Source organism: Syngnathus acus, chromosome 22 (genome assembly GCF_901709675.1).
Source record: "Syngnathus acus chromosome 22, fSynAcu1.2, whole genome shotgun sequence".
Classification (NCBI taxonomy): domain Eukaryota; kingdom Metazoa; phylum Chordata; class Actinopteri; order Syngnathiformes; family Syngnathidae; genus Syngnathus; species Syngnathus acus.
In genome coordinates, this window is record NC_051106.1 from 754,354 (window position 1) to 778,015 (window position 23,662).

Below are 23,662 nucleotides of genomic sequence, written 5' to 3' on the forward strand. Positions count from 1 at the left end.
TAGCGCCGTTGTTTGTACACGCGTCAAGTGCGGAAAAAAAATAAATAAAATAAATTAATATCACGCGATCGACCAATAGTGGCTTGGCGATCGACCGGTTGATCGCGATCGACGTATTGAGCACCCCTGTGCTACTGTATAAAAAATGCATCAATATTTCTTAAAAATGTTGGGTAGCGATGAGTATTGTGTGACGTTGGTGGCGATTTTGGTGACTTTTGACATTTGTTTAATTTTCGATAGCGAATAGAGTTTAGGGTTCTCAAATCATGGGTTGTGTGTGCTCATTTGCGATTGTTAAGTTCGTCCACTAGAAATCAGTGTTTACCAGGCCTCAGACACTTCGAACCATTTGACACATTGCTTCAGACGGCTCCGTTCGCCCAATGTCGTTACTTCCCGACAATGAAATCAAACGCAAGTTGGAAGACTAGAAAAAATACTTTTATTGTAATCATGCAGGACACTGACAAGAAGTAACACGTCGCGTGATCAACGTCAGCTGCTCACCACACCATCAATCACTTGAGTTAAAAAAATAAAAAGAGCCATTCAGCGCAGGCTCCAGGAGGCCTCTGGTTGGACGGTTTCTCCTGGAGTCTCGACTTCCTTAATGTGGATATCGAAGCCTATGAGAAAACGTGAGAACGACAGCAGTGAGCGATGTGGCGTGGATCTGCTCCTTCCCAGCAGATGCTATGTGATCAACCAATCAAGGAGGTGAATTGTTTGAAAAATAAAAATGAATAATATTGATGATTTGTCAGTCATTTCCTTGACTTTGAGCTCATTGCAGTTATCATGCCGTCATCTCAAGAATTCAGGGACAGGAGGTAGAGGAGCAAAGACTCGAAAGCCCGCCAAAACTTCCTGACGGAATGGAGATTTCTGATTGGCCGGCTGCTGCTTAGGTCTGAAATCCAAAATAAATCGGGTCCAATCAGGACCAGTCGTTACGTTTCTATGGCTGTCACACTGACTGGCCAGTGAATTGCGACATCAAATTGGCTCGCTGGGATCCACATGACAGCTGCCCTGAGTCCCGTCATATTCGATCACGACCAATCTGAATTGTTATTTCAGAAACTGGAAGTAGAGGTGTCGGGCCAAGAGGGATCCTTGTTTGATTTTAAAATATAAAAAAAAACACTCATGCCATCGGCGACTGAATGGACATATCCGATTGACCGGCTACCGCTGCTGAGGCGTATCATATGAGCACGGTGACCGAGTCCTGTCCTAACTAATTGGGCTCAATCATTTTAGTTATGTCATCACACAAACATAACAAAAAACCTACGATTGCTCGCGATGTCAGCAACAACACGGCCAGTTGGCCAGCTGCAGTCCTGAGTCCCGTCTTGACCGATCGGAATCAATCTGGTCTGATCAGAATCGATCGTCCGTTTGAAATTAAGTTTTTTACCGACGTGTTCTAGAAGCGTTGGTGAAGAAAATGCATCACCTCGCTGCCATCTTTGTCGGTGAAGCGAGCCCGAGGACCACCGGCTGACAGGAGCGTCGGGATTGTACGACAAACAACCGATGGGGTGACGTGGAAGAGGGGCTTTAGTGTCATGTGGACCAATGATGTCATTGGTCAGCTGCCCGTGTCGGTCTTCAGGCGGCGTGCATGGCGGTGATTCAGCGTCACGTGTCTGTGCGCAGGGTTCCCTGCAGGCGGGGAGGGCAGACCCTACACGTAAACCCTGGCGAGGGCGTCGGCTCCGGCCGAGGCGATGTAGGCCTTGGAGGGGTGAAAGGTCACGTCGTAAATGGCCTCGTCGCTCTTCTTGCGGTGCGCTGTGATCTCCTGCACGCACGTCTTGGAGTCCAGATTCCATAAGCGCAGCGAGCAGTCGTGACCTGAAACCGCGGCAACGACAACCGTTATTCCATCGGAGGCCAGGCAACCTTGTCTGACGAGCCACGCCTACTTTTAAGGGGCAAAAGCGGGCAAACTTACTGCCGGACATCAAGTAGATCCCGTTTGGATCCACCGCCAGGCTGGTGACGGCGTCCAGGTGGGCCACCATGGCGTGGATCACCTTACCTGCAAGCGCACACACGCACGCAAGCAGGCACACACAGACACACACAGACACAAACACACGTACCATTTATACAAACAATACTTGCGTGGAGCCACACACCTTAGCACAAGCACAGACGTGTGTGCGGACAATGACGCATGTTCACAAAGGTATACACAGTGGAGTTGTAAACAATGATGAATTCAATAATCAAGTAAGCTATTAATTAATGGATGAAGTGGATTAAAAGAAATAATTTCCATTTTTGGATTCCGAATCTGGCAGCACGCTGACGCACTGGTTAGCATGTCCGACTCACAGTTCAGAGGTTGCGGATTCGATTCCACCTCCCCTGTGTGGAGTTTGCATGTTCTCCCCGGGCCTGCGTGGGTTTTCCCCAGGAACTCGTTTCCTCCCACATCCCAAAAACACGCTTGGTAGGCTAATTGATCCCTCCAAATTGCCCATCGGTGTGAGTGCGTGTGCGAATGGTTGTTCATCTCTATGTGCCCTGCGATTGGCTGCCAACCAGTTCGGGGTGTCCCCTGCCTTCTGCCCGACGACTGCTGGGATAAGGTCCAGCACGCCCGCGACCCACGTGGGGATAAGCGGTATGGTATGATATTAGATGTATGGTTGGATGGCTAGACGGACGGATTCCTGAACAGGGCAAATTTGGAAACATCTTATTTGGATCCGACACAAAGAAATCGCAGATTATTTACGTCGCGTCGGCAGGACAAAATTTGGAGCATTCAGACAACTTGATGAGTTGTCGATGATCGGCAGCGCACCTCCAACAGGCAGACGGGCGAACGCGGCCCGCGGGTGGATGTTACCTGACTTGTTGTCGAAAAACTTGATGCTTCTGTCCTCGTGTGCCGTGATGGTGACAGCCAGTGTGGGATGGCCCACCGCCCTGTAGATGTGATGGCAGCCAGGACGGCCTGCGTGTGGAGTCACATGGTGGGACAAAATGGCCGCTTTAAGTGGGCATCATCAAGCACCGGGACCGCATTTGGCGGATGGCAAAACCGCGTTTGATGTGTGCGCTTACTTCCTTTGCCCTGGCCCTTCAGCACTAGCGCACTCTGAGCCGTCTCCAGGTCGTAGAGCACCACGTCTCCGCTGTCAAATGACACCACGGCGCGGGCGGGGTCACAGCCGTCAAAGTTCACCGAGGTGGGGATGCCGTGCTCTGTGTGCGCACAAAGCCATGATGTGGGATGAGTGTGAGTGTGTGTGCGTGCACGGTGCTGCTGACCTGCGGCGGCATTCAAAGTGCTGATGCAGGGGTTCTCCTCACGAGGGTTCCACAGCTTGACCGTCCCGTCGGCCGAGCAGGACAGGAGGCGGTTCTTGATGCCGCTGTAGGCCAAAGCCCACACGGCATCCACATGGCCCACCCACGTCCCTGCCAGCGCGCCAGCGTCTAGAAAAAAGGAAAACGCAAGGAAAAAAGGACCCACTGAAGCCGAGCGCTACGTACGCTTCGTCATATTTCCTTGTCTTAGCTTTCGTGTAACTCTCAATTCTCTTATCTCCGTCTCTCTCCGCCGTTCTTTTCAACCCTGTTCAATATTTTTCCATGGTGTCCCACTGGACTTTTTATCGCCTGCTCTGTGCTGTGTCTGCGTATGTTCCGTGCGCTCGACACTGTAGAGCGACTACTCCTTGCGCACACTCTTACAGTGATACCGCCACTCCCACCTACTGCAGTGGATGTCTAATTCCCCTTTAATCTAGTACAGCCAAAAGAAAAGCATGTTCCCTGGTGTCACACGCGACCCCCTTGGTATCACACCGCGCCCTATTTGAGAAGCACTGCTTTAGCAGATGTTCCATCCCCAAACCAAAGCTTCAGGTTCTGCTGCCCAAAACATAACATTCACAAACAGTTGTGTCAAGGGTGCACGCAAAACGCCTTTGCGGCTGAATTTCATTGGACTGTTTTTTTCAATCTGCAGTCTCACGTTTGAGTCATTTTATCCTCCAACGTCGAGGCGGCTGAACATAGCATTTGCGATTTCCCGGCGGCTCTGTGCCTACCGTACGTGTCGTAGGGGTCCACATTTGGGCCGGGAACGTTCCACCACCGGATGGTGGTGTCCACACCGCCGCTGAAGCAGTGCTCACCGTCGGCCGTGACGGCTAGCGACAGCACGGGGCCGCTGGAGGTAGGGAGAGAGGGACACGGGGCTAGGTTAGGCTGCGAGGCTCGGATCGGCCCGATGGCACCGCACCATACGTACGCATGAGCTCTGAACGTGTAGACCGGCTCCACGTCCAGCGAGGCGCTTCTACACAAAAGAAGCAAAGTCACATGATGTTGGCGGGGTGGTTCATGAGCTGACATTTTTGCTCAACCTGACGTCAAATGTTTAAGATATGAAAAAGGTTATCAAAAGATTTGGTCATAGCACGATACCTGATGTCGTAACGAGGGACAGGCGAGTCCCCATGTTGCTAACGATAGCCGTAGCGGCTTTATTTGCCTTTCGTGTCACGTCAAGTTGCTATCTCTGGTTATTCCGGATGGGTCTGATTGGAAAGTGGTCTCGATCGTTGTTGTTAGTATAGGTGACTAATCGAGAATTGATACTCGTATTGCTCTGAAGAGGTATTGAACATCCCCAGTAGCAACGCTTTGTGATTTTTTTTTCCTAACGTAAAACTTCAAAAATTAAAAACGTAAAATCATAAAATGAGTTGTAAAATGATGTTGGATGTTAGTTAGGTCGTCCTCAGACGAGCTTCCATAGTAGAAGCTATACATTGCTAATAATGACTGTGGAGCGCAGCTCCTCACAGCATCCCCAATCCAACCCTTAATGCTGAGTGTCAAGCAGGGAGGCATCGGGTTCCATTTTATAGTCTTTTTGGTATGACTCGGCCAGGGATCAAACCCACGACCTCCCAGTCTCAGGGCGGACACTCATACCACAAGGCCACTGAGCTAGAAAATGTAGAGGTGCTCAGATCAATAGATTACTCAAAACCTAAAAGATTACCAAATTAATCAACCATTTTATTGAGAGCCATTTTTCTCCAAAGGGTCCAAAATCTTAGATTTCGGCCTCCCAATAAAATTTCAATGATTCTTTTCGGATTTGTCGTCTTTCGTATCGAATTTGCCACTGTCGTTAGGCTGTTAGACAACGCCGACAAACGTGGGTGGCGGTGATGTGTGGTGAAGCCAGCTGGGCGGCGCTACTTTTTGGCGGCGAGCGTCTTGGTGAGATTCCACAGCTTGAGCGTGTGGTCCTCAGACACGGTGAGCAGGCAGGGCTCCAGCGGGTGGAAGGCAAGCGCCCGCACGCCGTCAAAGTGGCTGCGCAGCGTGTACTTGGGGTTCCACGTCTTCCGGAATGACGACTCCTGATTGGACGCCAGCTGCGGGAGGGGGGAGGAGTCGCATTAGCCAGCAAACACTCAGCTCGCCCTCATTTCTATTGGTGATGTGCTTTTAGGAACCGAAGCAACGTAATGTTCAGTATGTGGGTAATGAGGTCAAGTGCAGGAACTAAGTCGTAGTCGTCACTCACGTCGTAGCCGAATTCCACATCGTCGTTGGCGACGGTGAGGTCGGCCAGATCGCCCAATCCCAGCACGCTCTCCAAGACGCGGTCGGCCCCTCCCATTAGGAAGTCGTTCCCCACCCCAGGCACGAACGGCAGCGGTTCAGCTGTGCGCCACAGAAGAGGGCTAGTGTTAGCGCCGGCGTCCTCTTGGCCGGAGGTGGATGGGGGGGCGGACGCCCACTGAGCTCACCCCACTCCGTCCCGTCTCCAGAGCTGCGTGCCTCGCCGGCGCCTTCGCCGTCCTCGGCCGTCACCAGGAAGTCAAACTCCTTCAGTGCCTCCTCCGTGTCGCTGGCGTCCTCCTCGGACGCCAGACCCTCATTGCCCGCCTGAGGACAGCGACGATGGGCCGGGGCGGATGGCAACCGAGAACATGGAGAAGAGGAAGAAGGGTTAGGAAGGCACTGGAACACGAAGAAAAGCAAGCGCGATAGACAGAGCAAGTAGAGGAGGACATGGAAGAAAGAGACGGGACAAGCGGGACGAGGAGGATGAAGAAGATGGAGGAGACCGATTGGGAAGATGAGAAGAAAGAACTAAAGAGGAGGAGAAATATGAAGAAGAAATGTTAGACCAAAAGGAGGAAGACAAAGATCGGGAAATGATGAAGAGATGGAACACCTACAAGATGAAAATGAGGAGCAAGGCAAAGATAAAACTAGAAAATGAAATTTCTGGAGAAATTCCGCGTGAAGGCGAAGAGGTTGAATAAATATTTGGGGATATCTATGTTTAAAGTTGGAACGGGTCAGAATTAGTTGAAAAATGTAGAAATTAGAAGGGAAAAACAAAATTCTTGAGAATTTGGCGTGAAATTCAAAATTGATTTAATTTTTGATAAGTGGGAAGTTGTGGAATAGGTAGGCAAAAGATGAACATTTGAAAGTTGGAACTGGTTGAATCGGTCAAAAAAATGTAGAAATTAGAAGGGAAAAACGAAATTTTGGAAAAATAGGCATGAATTTCAAAATTGAAAATGTGGAATTTTTGGTAAGTGGGAAGTTATGGAATAGGTAGGCAAAACATGAACAGTTTAAAGTTGAAATGGGTTGTATCGGTTGAAAAATGTAGAAGTGAGAGCAAATGTTGAATGCCCCATAGAGAATGAATGGGAATTTAAAAAAGAAAATTGCACCAAACATTTTTGAAATTTGGAACGAAACGAAAAGTACGGGTTTAAAATAAGATAATCCTTTATTATTCCCTCAATGGGGAAACTCCTATGTTAGCAGCAGTACACTTAACATATACGCACACACACGCATGCGGGGAAGGGGGTAAAAGATTTAAAAAAGTAGAAGGTATATATAATCAAAAAATATGGACAGTAAAATATTAGATAAAAAAATAGTGCAAAGGAAGAAAAAAAAAAACAGTGCAAAAAAGCAGGTAAAAAGAGTGTGAGGTAGACAGATATTGCACATAGTATGATTGCACATATGGTTATTGCACGTTATTGCATGTTATTTTGTCCGTTAGCTACAGTCTGGTTGTACAGTCTGATGGCAGCAGGGAGGAAGGACCTGCGATGCCTCTCGGTGGTGCATCGTGGGTGACGAAGCCGGTCACTGATGGAGCTCTCCAGGGCTCTGACAGTCTCATGAAGGGGGTGGAAGACATTGTCCATGATGGAGGACAGCTTAGCCACCATCCTCCTCTCCCCCACCACCTCCACCCGGTCCAGACTGCAGCCCAGGACAGACTTTCTTCACCACCAGCTCAGTGGCCTAGTGGTAGAGTGTCCGCCTTGAGACTGGAAGGTTGTGGGTTCAAACCCCAGCCGGGTCATACCAAAGACTATAAAAATGGGACCCATTGCCTCCCTGCTTGGCACTCAGCATTAAGGGTTGGAATTGGGGGGTTAGATCACCAACTGATTCCCGAGCGCGGCACCGCTGCTGCTCACTGCTCCCCTCTCCCCCAGGGGATGGATTAAAATCACACGGGGATGGGTTAAATGCAGAGGACAAATTTCACCACACCCAGGTGTGTGTGTGACGATCATTGGGACTTTAACTTTGACTTTAACTTAACTTGTCCAGCCTCTTCCTCTCCGCTGCAGTGATGCCGCTGCTCCAGCAGACCACCCCATAAAAAATGGCGGACGCCACCACAGAGTCGTAGAAGGTCCTCAGGAGGCCGTCCCTCACTCCGAAGGACCTCAGTCTGCGCAGCAGGTGGAGTCTGCTTTGGCCCTTCTTGTATAGGGCCTGAGTGTTAACAGTCCAGTCCAGTTTATTGTTCAGGTGAACACCCAGGAACTTGTAAGAGTCCACAATCTCTATGTCCGTTCCCTGGATGTTCACCGGCGAGGGGGGGACTTTGCGCCGGCGGAAGTCCACCACCAGCTCCTTTGTTTTTCCAGAATTAATCTGGAGGTGGTTCCGCCGGCACCAGTCCACGAATCTGTGATTCAGTTCTCGGTACTCCGTCTCGTCTCCGTTGTTAATGAGACCGACGATGGCGGAGTCGTCAGAGAACTTCTGGAGGTGGCAGGTTGATGTGTGGTGGGTGAAGTCAGCTGTGTAGATGGTGAAGAGGAGGGGGGCCAGGACGGTCCCCTGTGGAGCTCCTGTGCTGCAGACCACCGTGTCAGACACACGGCCTCCTGTCCTCACAAACTGCGGTCTGTTTGTGAGGAAGTCCAGGACCCATGATGTCAGCTGCTGGCAGGCTCCAGCATGGTGCAGTTTGTTCCCCAGCAGTTCTGGCTGGATGGTGTTGAAGGCACTGGAGAAATCATAAAACATGATCCTCACAGTGCTTCCAGCCCGCTCCAGGTGGGCCAGGGACCTCTGCATGAGGAAGATGACGGCGTCCTCAACCCCGATGCTCGGCCGGTAGGCGAACTGCAGGGGGTCGGCGGAGGAGCTCACCAGGGGGCGCAGGTAGTGGAGGACCAGCCTCTCCAGGGTCTTCGCCAGGTGGGATGTCAGGGCCACCGGCCGGTAGTGGTTGAAGTCGCTGGGGCGAGATGACTTGGGCACCGGTACCACGCAGGACGTCTTCCACAGCTGTGGCACCCTCATGTTGAATATGTGCTCCACGATCCTGTACAGTTGCCCGGAGCAGGATCTGAGCAGCCTGGAGGTGATGCCATCTGGACCCGTCGCCTTCTTCACCTTGAGCCTGGCCAGTCCTCTCTCCACCTGGGCTGTGGAGAGCACCATGCTGGGTGGGTGGGGGGGGGGGGCTTGCAGGGGGGGTGGTTGGTGGGTTCGGTGGAGTTGAGAGTGGGCTGGGGGGTTTTGGAGGGGAAGTAGCAGGGGGCGTGGTTGAGGTGAGAGTCCTCGGAGCAGAAGAGGCTCCAGTCGGGGGAAGTTGCAGCAGGGCTGGGTGGGTGGGGGGAGGAGTGGATGGTTGTTCAAACCGGTTGAAGAACCGGTTCAGGTCATTCACCCACTCCTGATCCCTGTCCAGCGCAGGTCTGGAGTTGCTACGTCCTGAGATGGTGTTCAGGCTCCTCCAGACCCCGCTGACGTCGTCCCGCTGCAGTTGGTCTTCCATCCTCCTCCTGTAGTTGCTCTTCCCCTCCCTGATCTTCTTCTTCAGGTCCCTCTGCACCGTCTTCAGCAGGTCCCTGTCTCCTGATTTAAAGACCCTCCTTTTTTCCCTGAGCAGGTCTTTAATCTCAGGGGTGATCCAAGGTTTGCTGTTTGCAAAAACCCTGACTGTTTTGGTGGGTATGGTGGAGTCTACACAAAAGTTAATGTAGTCTGTGACACAGCTGGTGAGACCGTCGATGTCGTCCCCGTAGTCCTCACAGAACACGTCCCACACCGTGGTCTCAAAACAGTCCTGAAGAGTCTCCAGAGATTCTTCAGACCAGATCTGTCTGGTGTGGGTGACTGCTGGTTGCCTGTGCACCAGAGGCTGATACAGGGGGAGAAGGTGGATCAGATCGTGATCAGATCTTCCAAGGGGGAGGAGGGGGGATGATGTATATGCCTCCTTAAGGTTGGCATAGAAAAGGTCCAGTGTTTTATTTCCTCTGGTGCTGCAGGTGACATATTGGCTGAAAGTTGGAAGTGCGGATGAAGGAGAGGCATGATTGAAGTCCCCGGTAATAAGGAGGAGGGCATGTGGATGCTGTGTTTGCAGCCTGCTTACATTGCTGTGCAGGACATCGCGGGCTGCGTCGGCATTAGCATTAGGGGGAACGTACGCAGTTATCGCGATAACGTGCGAGAGTTCCCGCGGCAGGTAGTGTGGCCTCATGCTAACGGCTAGCAGCTCAATGTTCGCGCTGCAGAGTTGCTCTTTGATTCTATCGTTCACAAACACAGCAAGCCCCCCTCCTTTCCTCTTACCGCTCTCTCGTGTCCTGTCTGCCCTTATCAGGTTAAACCCGTCCAGAGGGACGGCAGAGTCCGGTGTTTGCTCCGTTAGCCAGGTCTCCGTGAACAGCAGCATGCTACATTCCCGGTATTCCCGTTGGTGCCGTGCCAGCGCCGTTAGCTCATCCATCTTATTACAGATGGATCTCACATTCCCGGTGATGATGGTGGGGAGTGTGGGCTTGAAGCGGCGTTTCTTTTTCCGGCACATAACACCCGAGCGTTGTCCTCTTTTCCTCCTCTTCAGCTCGGGGGAAACATCGGGCTTGTAGCCGGTTAGCTTCCCTTGGCTACAGAGGGCTAACAGCTGACCACGGGTGTAAACAATGGAGCGTTTACTCCCTGCTTCGGTAGTTGCTGGGGTGATGAACCAGGTGAAAAATAGGAAAAATAAAAGGGCCAGCCTCACTGTTTTTGCAAACATGTTTCTGCCCGGTAAAAAAAGAAAACACAGGACTGCGAAAAAAGAAAAATAGTCCAAAAAAAACATAAAACGAGACAATATACAGACGAGTCGACGGAGCTGCTGCAAACGTGTCGCCACTACCGCGGCGCCACCTTAAAAGGTTCACTTTGGAATTCTAAAGTTGAAACGGGTTGAATCGGACAAAAATTGTAAAAGTTAGAGCAAATGTTGAATTCCCCATAGAGAATGAATGGGAATTGTAAAAAAAATTGTGCCACAATTTTTTTAAATTTGGAACGAAACGAAAATTACAGGTTTAAGAGGTTCACTTTGGAATTCTAAAGTTGAAATGGGTTGAATCGGAAATAAAATTGTAAAAATTAGAGCAAATGTTTAATTTAGGGCACTTCTGGTTGAAATAAGGTAACTTCTGGTTTATTTGGGTCTGTTCATGTCGGGGCACTTCCTGTTCATTTTGGGACCCTTCCTGTTTGTTTTGGGGCACTTCCGGTTCACTTCGTGTTCATTTTGGGGCACTTCTGAGTCAATCCAAGATGGCCGCCACACTGGAAGTGGGGGTGAATTGGGTAAGCACAGTGGGTGAATATGGTAAGCATAAGGTGAACAGTTCAAAGTTGGAACGGGTTGAATCGGTTGAAAAATGTAGAAATTAGATTTGTAAAATGAAATTTTGGAGAATTTGGCGTGAATTTCAAAATTGAAAATTTGGAATTTTTGGTAAGTGGGAAGTTGTGGTAGGCAAAAGATGAACAGTTGAAAGTTGGAACGAGTTGAATCGTTGAAAAATGTAGAAATTAGAGTTGAAAAACGAAATTTTGGAGAGTTTGACGTTGAAGAGAGAGCAACAGCAATCTGTACATATTCTATTTGGTTAGACAATCTCATGGACATTTTAATGTTCATATTATGAAATTCTTTTCCTTAGTTTATATAAACATAACTGCTCAATCAGAACACTAATACAACACACATATAGGCACACCCATACCCACACACACAGAGGGGTGACGCCCCCCACACTCACAGATACCAAATGGTCATGTGACAAGTTCCCACCTTTCCGGACAGTATAAAACAAGCTGACCTGGAGACGGACGTTGTTGTTGATGTGCTGCCTTGCCATTGTGTACTGACTGCCATTGAACAACCCAAGATCTTGCCAATAAAGGACCAACTCTACACTCCACATTGTTTTTCCTGCCTCAACTTCGGACATCCCCGCACAACACGCAACAGCGTGAATTTCAAATTTGAAAATTTTGAATTTTTGGGAACTGGGAAATTGTGGAATAGAGAGGCAAAAGATTAACAGTTGAAAGTTGGAACGGGTTGAAAAATGTAGAAATTAGAGTTGAAAAACGAAATTTTGGAGAATTTGGCGTAAATTTCAAAATTGAAAATATTGAACTTTTGATAAGTGGAAAGTTGTGGAATAGGTAGGAAAAAGATGAACAGTTGAAAGTTGGAACGGGTTGAATCGGTTAAAAAATGTAGAAGTTAGAGTAAATGTTGAATGCCTCAGAGAATGAATGGAAATTTTAAAAAAGAATTGCGCCAAAAATTTTGAAATTTGGAACAAAACGAAAACTACAGGTTCAAGAGGTTCACTTTGGAGTTCAAAAGTTGAAACGGCTTGAATCGGACAAAAATTGTAAAAGTTAGAGCAAATGTTAAATTTAGGTCACTTCTGGTTTCATTTAGGGCACTTGTTTAAATAAGGTCACTTCCGGTTTATTAGGGGCACTTTCGGTTTAATTTAGTGCACTTCCGGTTTAGCTTAGGTCACTTCCGGTTTAATTGGGGTAACTTCCGGTTCAAAAAGGTCACTTCCGGTTTATTTGGGGCAATTCCTGTTTGTTTGGAGTCACTTCTGTTTAGTTGAGGTCACTTCCGGTTTATTTGGGGCACTTACGGTTTAATTTAGGTCACTTACGGTTTAGCTGAGGTCAACTTACGTTTCTTTTTGGGTCACTTCCAATAATAAGGTCACTTCCGGTTTATTTGCGTCACTTCCGGTTTAATTTAGTTTACTTACGGTTTATTTGGGTCATTTCCGGTTTGATTTGGGGCACTTTTGCTTTAAATTAGGCCACTTCCGGTTTATTTGGCGCACTTCCGGTTTTATTTATGCCACTTCCGGTTTATTTGGGGCTCTTCCGGCCCACTTTAAGGTCATTTGGGGTCACTTCAGGGTCAATCCAAGATGCCACACTGTGGCAGTGGGGGTGAAAGGGTGAATTGGGTAAGTATAGTGGAAGTGGGGGTGAAGGGGGTGAATATGGTAAGCATAAGGTGAACAAAGTAAATGAAGTTGGAATGGGTTGAATCTAGCGGTGTAAATCGCGGGTTTTGTCACGATACGATATCATATCGATACAAAGGACCACGATACGATAATTGCCGATATCTTAAAGCCTGCTGTGATTCATTCACGATACATCACGATATAGTGCTCCACGATCGATATTTTTATTTATTTTATTTTTTTTTAAATAAAAAATATAGAACAATATCCTGATTTATAACAATTCATACGCAAAATCAACAAGGTACTGCAAACTCTTTATTTAGGAAATTACAAGAGTATTGTAGTATACAAAGTGCTTATTTTAACACTGAACTTTATCAAATTCCTATATTTTTTCTCATATAAGTAAAGAAAAATGAATATTCTTTCTTTTTTTGTAATACCATTAACTTTAAAGTGCATTACTGAACTATTTATTTACAATAATTTTAATTGTCCGTTGAGCCATCTTTTCTTTGGAATCCAAAGTGCTTCCAAACGAATGACTTGAAGCCCAAAGGGGAGCGAATTTCCTCGTCTTCTTGGACACTAGCCATAGCACCAGCCCAGGAGCCGCGTAGTTGTCGGCTCCCCTTTCACGTGCCTGCTCTGCTCACAACACAGCACGCCGCGTACTGCTCCCGGAAAGAGGAAGCAAGCAAAAATGAACTGGATTTCAAAATAAAGTCGCGTCTAATGTCCGAGGTCAAACACGGCGATATAAATCGATGTTTACGTTTAGCATCGATGCCAATAAATCGTAGAGCATTATATCGATTAATCGATGTGTATCGATGAATCGTTACACCTAGTTGAATCGGTTGAAAAATTTAGAAATTAGAAGGGAAAATTTTGGTGTGAATTTCAAAATAGAAAATTTTGAATTTTTGGTAAGTGGGAAGGTGTGGAATAGGTAGGCAAAAGATTAACAATTGAAAGTTGAAATTAGTTTAATCGGTTAAAAAAAGGTAGACATTAGAAGTGAAAAACGAAATTTTGTGAAATTTTGTGCAAATTTTAAACGTGAAAATGTGAAATTTTTGAATTTGGCAATTTTGGGAATGTCCCCAAAGTTGGAATGAGAAGTGACAAAGGAAATTTGGTGAAATTTAGCGCAAATTTTATATGTGAAAACGTGCAATTTTTGAATTTGGCAATTTTGGGAATGTCGAGAATCTTTCCAAATGTGATTTGAATGTGCTGAATGCTGTGAATTTCAAACTGGAACGACGTAAATGTGAAATTTTGAATGTGCTATTAAGAATGAATGGGGAAAGATTTGCCAGAATTTTGTGAAAACAGAAAATTTTTGGTATGAAAGAAATTTAAGAAACGGTGTCATGAATATTTGGAATAAGTTAAAAGTGGAACGGAGTGAATCGGTTGAAGTATGTGGAACTAGTTACGCGTCAAAAGTGGGGGGAATAAAATTGTCGAATAACAATAGTGTGAAGGCCTTCACCTTCACACAATAAAGGACAGGAATAACACTAGTGTGAAGTGTGAAGGCCATCGCCTTCAAACAATAAAGTAAATTACTAATAAAGGAAGACATAGAGGAAGGAGATGAAGACCAGGAGGAAGATGACGTGTTACAGACCTTGTTTTTGTGTTTCCTGTGATGTCTGACATCATTGCCAATGTCATCCATGAGCTCTCCGTCCTCATCGTCGTCTTCGTCGCTGTCCTCGGCGTTCTCCAGAAAGTTGAACGTCTCCAGAACGTCACCTGGACTCCTGCGCACGCAAATACACAAAGTGTCCTCATCATCATGGCCACGTCATCTCGTCGTCACCGCCACGGTTACCGTTTGCCATCCTTGCCGTTGATAAGCTGCTGCAGGTTCTTCTTCTCCACCGACCCGTTCTGCTCTGGCGTCGACAAGCCCAGCAGCGAGCGCACACGCTGCGTGCGCACGTCCAAGATGGTGTCCGTATAGCCCACTTCCTGAAGGTACCTACGCATGCACCAACGTGAGCACTTCCTGCCACTGCCTGATGAAGTCACCATGATGTCATCTTACTGTCTCAGCAGCTGTCTTCCTTGTTTCCACGTCAGCTGACTGTTGGTGGCGAGCGCCGACACTTCTGAGTCTTTGGCGTCTGGAACACGACAGACGCGCTTAGATACGCTCAGATACACGCACAAACACGCACGATTACTGGCATACACAGACATATCGACAACAAATGCACACAAATACACAAGGGGACAAAACAGACCGCATGCAGACACACACATAGAACAGAACAGCGCTAACATCGGCAGGCGAGGCAATGTAACCAGGACAACCAGAAAGCAAGGGGGCAGGGCAGAGCAATGTCACCTGACTCAAAGCTGGGCATCTTCAAGTCGCCTTGATTCAACTCTGTTCCATATTTCAACTTGTGATACTTGGCCCTGAGGAACGCCAACGTGCACGCACACAGTTACACACAATGCATTTCCAAAGCTTTGCTACTCGGGCTAATTATGCACGCACGCACCTCTCTTGCTTGAGAGCATACTCCAACATCTTGATTCTTCTGACCAGGTCATTCTTCAAGTTCTCCTGACCTTTCCTCTCTCCCTGGAGGAATGCTATCCTCGCCTGACCAAAAAACACACACACGCGCGTCAGTGTGACAGCAGCTGGTCCTGAAAGATGACACTATTGGTGGATATTTATAAACACACACAGAGTTGTCCATAGCAACAGGTGCATCAAGAGGCAAATCAGAGTTGTGCCATTGCCATGGCAACAGGGGGATACACACAGGGCGCTTTGCCACCATCCGTTTTATCGAGAGGTGGGTTTGTGTGCGTGGGGTTACGTGGTGGCTCCACCCACTCGTTGCGCCCCTCTTAAAGATTATGCGAGAATCGAAATATTGTCAAACGGTAATTTAGGGTCAGGCCAGGAATTAGTCAGTGATCTCCAACACGGGCATTTACTGAGTTAGGGCTCTGTTAGCGGCATTGGCTCTAATTTGATTAATCATTTCAGCGTGAAAGTCACCAACATTGTCCATGGTCTTGAAACCAACAAGAACTAGAAAATGCAGATTCTGGAGAAATTGCGTGTGAGGGTGAAGACCATGAATGGGATTTTTTTTTTAAATTGCGCCAATTTTCTTTTTTAAATTTGTAACAAAACGAAAACTACAGGTTCAAGAGGTTCACTTTGGAGTTCAAAAATTGAAACGGGTTGAATCAGACAAAAATTATAAAAGATGGAGTAAATGTTATATTTAGGTCACTTCTGGTTTCATTTAAGGCACTTCTTGTTGAAATAAGGTCAATTCTGGGTTCATTGGGGGCACTTCAGGGTCAATCAAAGATGGCCACCACACTGGAAGTGGGGGTCAAGGGTTGAATTGTGTAAGCATAGTGGAAGTGGGGGTGAAGGGGGTGAACATGGTAAGCATAAGGTGAACAAAGTGAATAAAGTTGGAATGGGTTGAATCGGTTGAAAAATGTAGAAATTAGAGTAGAAAAACGAGATTTTGGAGAATTTGGTTGAATTTCAAATTTGAAAGTTTGGAATTTTTGGTAAATGGGAAGTTGTGGAATAGGTAGGCAAAAAATGAATAGTTGAAAGTTCGAATGGGTTGAATCGGTAGAGAAATGTAGAAATGAGAGTAGAAAAACGAAATTTTGGAGAATTTGGTTGAATTTCAATTTTGGAATTTTTCGTAAGTGGGAAGTTGTAGAATAGGTAGGCAAGAGGAACAACTGAAAGTTGGAATGGGTTAAATCGGTTGAAAAACGGAGAAGTTAGAGTAGAAAAACGAAATTTTGGAGAATTTGGTTGAATTTCAAATTTGAAAATTTGGAATTTTTAGTAAGTGGGAAGTTGTGTAATAGGTAGGCAAAAGATGAACAGTTGAAAGTTGGAATGGTTTGAATCGGTTGAAAAACGTAGAAATTAGAGATGAATAATGAAATTTTACAAAATTTTGTGAAATTTTGTCGAAATTTTAAACGTGAAAATGTGAAATCTTTTAATTTGAAGAAATTGCGTGTGAAGGCGAAGGTTTATTTGGGGCACTTCCGGTTTAATTTGGTCACTTCCGGTTTAGCGGAGGTCACTTCCGGTTTATTTGGGGTCACTTTCGGTTTGCCTGAGGTCACTTCCGGTCTATTTGGGGTCACTTCGGGTTTGATTTGGGGCACTTGCGGTTCATTGGGGGCACTTCAGGGTCAATCCAAGATGGCCGCCACACTGGAAGTGGGGGTCAAGGGTCGAATTGTGTATGCATAGTGGAAGTGGGGGTGAAGGGGGTGAATATGGTAAGCATAAGGTGAACAAAGTGAATAAAGTTGGAATGGGTTGAATCGGTTGAAAAATTTAGAAATTACAGTAGAAAAACCAAATTTTGGGGATTTGGTTGAATTTCAAATTTGAAAGTTTGGAATTTTTGGTAGGTGGGAAGTTGTGGAATAGGTAGGCAATAGATGAACAGTTGAAAGTTGGAATGGGAATGTTTTTTTTTTGGTATGGCGCCGTGAGTGGCTGCCTCCCAGCAGTGTTCTCTCTTTTCCTCTTTATTTCCTTCTTTTCTCCTTTTTCTTTCTGTCTTTTTGTCCATTCGGCGATGCTGGTGCCTTCTACCGCACCTCGGTATCTCTTCGGATCGGATATTTTTTTCTTCTTCCTGGGACCGGGATCATCGGTCGAGACCGGCGTAACTCTACGACGGCTTCCTGCTTATCCGGCCAGTGATGACCGGGTCCCTCGCCTTGGCCTTGCAGCCGCAACCCCTGTGGGGAGTCCGCTCCCTCGTGCTCGTCGGAACCAACGACTTTCGCCATGCGACGTGACCATCTGCACGTGCCCCGACTGGGTGCCCAGGACGCTGCTCACACGTTTGCCTGCTTTGTGATGTTTTCACCGATTCACGACCACGGTCCATTGGGCGCCGTTGAACTGGACTGCCCTTCCACCTGTCTATGGACCCCGTGGAGGCTATTTTGTGTGTTTTGGGGTGTTCTCTTGTATTGAGGGGTGCTGGTTGCCCGCTGTTACTTTTTTTTCCCTTTGTCTTTTAGCTTTGATTTGCTTTGATGGCTTTTATCTTGAGCACTTTCTGACTTTCTTTGTGGCGCCGTTGTGTGGCAGCCTTATGAGAGCTCATTGAGTTGCGCTCATGCCATCTGTGTGTCTTTTGTATACCCACTCTGTGGTATGGATACTGCTGGGGCCTGAATTTCCCCACCCCTGGGGATCAATAAATATTCAATAAATAAATAAATAAATATTCAATCAATCGGTTGAAAAATGTAGAAATTAGAGGTGAAAAACGAAATTTTGTAAAATTTTGTCGAAATTTTAAACGTGAAAACGTGAAATTTTTGAATTTGGCAATTTTGGGAATGTCGAGAATCTTTCCGAATGTGATTCGAATGTGCTGAATGATGTGAATTTCAAATTGGAACGACGTAAATGTGAATGAATGGGGAAAAATTTGTCGTAAACTTGCGAATTTTGCGAAAACGGAAAATTTTCGGAACGAGAAAAATGGAAGCACTCATCTCGTGAATATTTGGAATACGTCAAAAGTGGAATGGAGTGAATCGGATGAATTATGTGGAAGAAGAAGCAGGACAAAAAAGTGAGGAGAATAAAATAGAACTAGAAAATGCAATTTCTGGAGAAATTGCGTGTGAAGGCAAAGACCACGAATGGGAATTTAAAATAAATTTGCACCAACATTTTTTAAAATTTGTAACAAAACGAAAACTACAGGTTCAAGAGGTTCACTTTGGAGTTCAAAAGTTGAAACGGGTGCAATCGGACAAAAATTATAAAAGTTAGAGTAAATGTTATATTTAGGTCACTTCTGGTTTCATTTAAGGCACTTCTTGTTGAAATAAGGTCAATTCCGGTTTATTTGGGGCACTTCCGGTTTAATTTGTGTCACTTCCGGTTTAGCAGAGGTCACTTCCGGTTTAAAAAGGTCACTTCCGGATTATTTGTGTCACTTCCGGTTTACGTGTGGTCACTTCCGGTTTGATTTGGGGGCACTTCTGGTTTACCTGAGGTCACTTCCGGTCTAGTTGGGGTCACTTCCGGTTTGATTTGGGGCACTTCCGGTTCATTCTGGGTTCATTGGGGGCACTTCAGGGTCAATCCAAGATGGCCGCCACACTGGAAGTGGGGGTCAAGGGTTGAATTGTGTAAGCATAGTGGAAGTGGGGGTGAATGGGGGTGTTAGGAAAATGTATATAGTCAGTGAATTAAACCTGACAGGGGGTGAATATCAAAGTCAAACTCAAAGTCAGCTTTATTGTCAATCCTTCATATGTCAAGACACACAAAGAAACCGAAATTCCGTTTCCTCTATCCCACGGTGACGAGACATAGAAGTAGACGACACAAAATAAAAACAAGAAGGCACAAACAATAAATAAATAAAAAATAATAAACAAAATGAGCGATGAATAAATAATAAACCAATAACCCAATAAATAAGAGGAGCAAAACTGAGCCAGTGCGCATACAGCAGACAGTAAGCATAGCGCAAAGAACAGGACGCTACGCAGAAAGGGGGAGCGAGTTCAGGATCCTAACAGCCTGGAGTACGAAGCTGTTGGAGAGTCTGGTGGTGCGGGAGCGCAGGCTCCTGTACCGCCTCCCAGAGGGCAGAAGATCAAACAAAGAGTGAGCGGGGTGACTCACATCACTCACAATCTAATATGGTAAGCATAAGGTGAACAAAGTGAATAAAGTTGGAATGGGTTGAATCAATCGAAATATGTAGAAATTAGAGTAGAAAAACAAAATTTTGGAGAATTTGGTTGAATTTCAAATTTGGAATTTTTGGTAAGTGGGAAGTTGTGGAATAGGTAGGCAAAAGATGAACAGCTGAAAGTTGGAATGGTTTGAATGGGTTGAAAAATGTAGAAATTAGTGTAGAAAAACGAAATTTTGGAGAATTTGGTTGAATTTCAAATTTGGAATTTTTGGTAAGTGTGAAGTTGTGGAATAGGTAGGCAAAAGATGAACAGTTGAAAGTTGGAATGGGTTGAATGGGTTGAAAAATGTAGAAATTAGAGTAGAAAAACGAAATTTTGGAGAATTTGGTTGAATTTCAAATTTGGAATTTTTGGTAAGTGGTAAGTTGTGGAATAGGTAGGCAAAAGATGAACATTTGAAAATTGGAATGGGTTGAATCGGTTGGAAAATGTAGAAATTAGAGTAGAAAAACGAAATTTTGGAGAATTTGGTTGAATTTCAAATTTCAAAATTTTGAATTTTTTGTAAGTGGGAAGTCGTGGAATAGGTAGAAAAAAGATGAACAGTTGAAAGTTGGAATGGGTTGAATCGGTTGAAAAACGTAGAAATTAGAGATGAAAAACGAAATTTTGTGAAATTTTGTCGAAATATTAAACATGAAAACGTGAAATTTTTGAATTTGGCAATTTTGGGAATGTCGAGAATCTTTCCGAATGTGATTCAAATATGCTGAATGATGTGAATTTCAAATTGGAACAACGTAAATGTGAAATGTCGAATGTGCCATTAAGAATGAATGGGGAAAAATGTGTCGGTTAGGGTTAGGCTATCGCCTTCACACAACTAGAAAATGCAACTTCTGGAGAAATTGCGTGTGAAGGCGAAGACCACGAATGGGAATTTAAAATAAATTTGCGCCAAAATTTTTTTAAATTTGTAACAAAACGAAAACTACAGGTTCAAGAGGTTCACTTTGGAGTTCAACAGTTGAAACGGATTGAATCGGACAAAAATTTTAAAAGTTAGAGTAAATGTTATATTTAGGTCACTTCTGGTTTCATTTAAGGCACTTGTTGAAATAAGGTCAATTCCGGTTTATTTGGGGCACTTGACCAGCTCAGTGGCCTAGTGGTAGAGTGTCCGCCCTGAGACTGGAAGGTTGTGGGTTCAAACCCCGGCCGGGTCATACCAAAGACTATAAAAATGGGACCCATTGCCTCCCTGCTTGGCACTCAGCATTAAGGGTTGGAATTGGGGGGTTAGATCACCAACTGATTCCCGAGCGCGGCACCGCTGCTGCTCACTGCTCCCCTCTCCCCCAGGGGATGGATCAAAATCACACGGGGATGGGTTAAATGCAGAGGACAAATTTCACCACACCCAGATGTGTGTGTGACGATCATTGGGACTTTAACTTTTTACATACTCACCTCTCCCCACAACTGCTCTGTCCACACCTCTATCATCGTTGTCACCCACTCTCTCTCTTGCAGAGGCCGCGCCCGCACTCCAGATCCGCGAGGAGGAAGTGCGCCAGATGTTCCGGAGACAAAAGACCAGGAAGGCACCGGGCCCAGACGGCGTGTCACCTTCCTGCTTGAAAGTCTGCGCTGAGCAGCTGGCGCCCACCTTTGCACGGATCTTCAACCGTTCTCTGGAGCTGTGTGAGGTGCCCTCGTGCTTCAAGAGCTCCACCATTGTTCCAGTGGCCAAGAAGCCCGCCATCACAGGTTTGAATGACTATAGACCTGTCGCACTGACATCTGTGGTCATGAAATCTTTCGAGAGGTTAGTGCTGAACCACCTGAAGGATGTCACGGGCCCCCTGCTCTACCCCCTCCAGTTTGCCTGCCGGGCAAACAGGTCAGTGGATGATGCGGTCAACATGGGACTGCACTACATCCTGCACCACCTGGACACCCCAGGAACGTACGCCAGGATCCTGTTCGTGGACTTCAGCTCGGCGTTCAACACCATCGCTCCTGACATCCTCCAACAGAAGCTCATCCAGCTTGCGGTGCCTGCCTCCACCTGTCAGTGGATCACCAGCTTCCTGACCAACAGGAGACAGCGTGTGAGGCTGGGGGGCATCACATCTGACACCCGGACCACCAATACTGGAGCCCCTCAGGGGTGCGTCCTCTCCCCACTGCTCTTCTCTCTCTACACCAATTATTTCTCCTCAGGTGACTCTCCTGTGAAGCTCCTGAAGTATGCAGACGACACCACTCTCATCGGACTGATCCAGGACGGTGTTGAGACTGCGTACAGACAGGAGGTGGAGCGGCTGGTCCACTGGTGCAGCCAAAACCACCTGGAGCTGAACCCGCTCAAGACCGTGGAGATGACAGTGGACTTCAGGCGTGACCCTTCACCACTTTTACCCCTCACTATCCGCAGTAATACTATTCTCTCCACAGACACCTTCAAGTTCCTGGGAACCACAATCTCTCGGGACCTGAAATGCACCGGCCACATAGACTCTGTCCGGAAGAAGGCCCAGCAGAGGCTGTACTTCCTGAGACAGCTCAAGAAGTTCAACCTGCCGCGAGAGCTTCTGAAGACCTTCTACACTGCCATCATCCAGTCTGTCCTCTGCACCTCCATCACTGTCTGGTTTGGATCGGCCTCCAAACAAGACAAGCACAGACTGCAACGGACAATCAGGACTGCAGAAAAGATCATTGGAATCAACCTCCCATCTATCCAAGACTTGTACCTGTCCAGGACCAGGAAACGTGCAAGGAACATCTCTACAGACCCTTCTCACCCAGGTGGCAGTCTGTTTGAACTACTCCCCTCCGGACGGCGTTATAGAGCTTGGTACGCCAAAACCAGCAGACACAGAGACAGCTTCTTCCCCCAGGCTGTTGCTCTGATGAACTCACACCACTCTTAGAGTCTCAGAGTCATTACTGTGCAATAACATCCTGCTCTCCACACCTTTTTTGAATTTGTCTACACTGTTTGTACTATGTGTCCTCTCTGCATCCATTGCAGCCTGGTCATCCTGGAAGAGGGACCTTCCCATCTGTGGTCTCTTCTCAAGGTTTCTCATTTCCCCTAGCTGGAGTTTTGAGTTTTTCCTTGCCCTTTTGGGAGTTTGATGGCGTCATGATGGCGCCGCGGATGGCAGCCACGGTGAGTCGCTCTCTGTTTATTTGTCTTATTTTGTGTGTTTTCTGTGTCCTCTGCTGTCCATCCCGGATCACTTTTACTAGAGAAGCGCTGTTAAACATCGGACAGTCTTCTTCTGGTATTTTCTCTCCTGTTCTCTTCGATTCAGACTGTTTGTCGGAGATTCTAGCCGGAGCGGCGGTGCTGTACAAGCTAGCACGACGACGGCGGCGCGGAAAACGAGCGGGAGCACTCGTAAGGCTGAGGCAGAGAGGGTTCCGTTCTGCCCTACCGTCAATTCATCTGGCGAATGTCCGCTCCCTGGCGAACAAGATGGACGAACTGCTGCTCCTCACTTCAAGGAACACGGACTTCAGCAGATCCGCCGCGCTGTGCTTTGTGGAAACGTGGCTCAGCGAACGAACGCCCCACCACGCCGTGGAGCTAGCGGGCTTCAGGCTAACGCGAGCAGATCGCAGCGCGGAGCTCTCCGGAAAATCAAAGGGAGGTGGTCTCTGTTTCTACATTAATGAACGTTGGTGTACTGATGTCACGGTGTTGAAAGAGTTTTGCAGCCCTCTCCTAGAAACACTTTTCATAAACTGCCGGCCGTTCTATTCACCACGGGAGTTCTCCTCGATCGTCATGGCGGCTGTTTACATCCCACCACACGCACGTGCGAGTGAAGCCACGCAGATGCTGGCTGACCAGGTAACAGACATGGAGAAACTTCTACCAAACTCACTAATCATTGTTCTGGGTGATCTTAACAGGGCGAACCTCGCACACGAACTCCCCAGATACAGACAGCACGTAACGTGTCCCACCAGAGGGGCACAGACTCTGGACCACTGCTACACCGTGATCAAGGATGCATACCACTCTGCGGCTCGTGCAGCTTTAGGACTCTCGGACCACTGTCTAGTTCATCTGATCCCGGCCTACAGGCAGAAACTAAAAACTTCTAAGCCTGTGGTGAGGACTGTGAGGAAGTGGACAGTGGAGTCAAGGCAGGACCTCCAAGCCTGCTTTGACTGCACCGATTGGGGAGCTTTCGAAGCTGCAACTTCAGACTTGCATGAACTCACTGACACTGTCACATCATACATCAGTTTTTGTGAGGATCTGTGTGTGCAGACTAAGACCTTCTGCACGTACAACA

General features: G+C 46.9%; 1 protein-coding gene and 1 long non-coding RNA gene across 6 annotated transcripts in view; one reads left to right on the plus strand and one right to left on the minus strand.

Annotated features, from left to right (window-relative positions):
- Nucleotides 1–422: 422 nt before the first annotated feature.
- Nucleotides 423–23,662, minus strand: part of strn3 (striatin, calmodulin binding protein 3) — a 28,350-nt gene continuing 5,110 nt past the window's right edge. For 2 of the 5 annotated variants that reach the window (XM_037242349.1, XM_037242352.1), the window contains exons 2-16: nucleotides 15,152–15,255; nucleotides 14,992–15,065; nucleotides 14,689–14,767; nucleotides 14,473–14,622; nucleotides 14,266–14,401; nucleotides 5,805–5,943; nucleotides 5,579–5,718; nucleotides 5,248–5,426; nucleotides 4,286–4,333; nucleotides 4,083–4,204; nucleotides 3,298–3,465; nucleotides 3,091–3,231; nucleotides 2,873–2,980; nucleotides 1,967–2,053; nucleotides 423–1,866 (exon numbers count right to left, since the gene is read on the minus strand). In XM_037242349.1, coding sequence (XP_037098244.1) covers nucleotides 1,697–1,866; nucleotides 1,967–2,053; nucleotides 2,873–2,980; nucleotides 3,091–3,231; nucleotides 3,298–3,465; nucleotides 4,083–4,204; nucleotides 4,286–4,333; nucleotides 5,248–5,426; nucleotides 5,579–5,718; nucleotides 5,805–5,943; nucleotides 14,266–14,401; nucleotides 14,473–14,622; nucleotides 14,689–14,767; nucleotides 14,992–15,065; nucleotides 15,152–15,255 — 1,845 coding nt within the window. In that variant the 3' untranslated portion in view covers nucleotides 423–1,696. The remainder of the gene's footprint in view (nucleotides 1,867–1,966; nucleotides 2,054–2,872; nucleotides 2,981–3,090; nucleotides 3,232–3,297; nucleotides 3,466–4,082; nucleotides 4,205–4,285; nucleotides 4,334–5,247; nucleotides 5,427–5,578; nucleotides 5,719–5,804; nucleotides 5,944–14,265; nucleotides 14,402–14,472; nucleotides 14,623–14,688; nucleotides 14,768–14,991; nucleotides 15,066–15,151; nucleotides 15,256–23,662) is intronic. The other 3 variants (XR_005096318.1, XR_005096317.1, XR_005096316.1) reach the window with 3 other exon arrangements.
- Nucleotides 10,517–18,859, plus strand: LOC119116749. The gene is made up of 4 exons (XR_005096334.1): nucleotides 10,517–10,780; nucleotides 12,364–12,424; nucleotides 18,585–18,604; nucleotides 18,689–18,859. It is a non-coding gene; the product is annotated as an uncharacterized LOC119116749 (long non-coding RNA).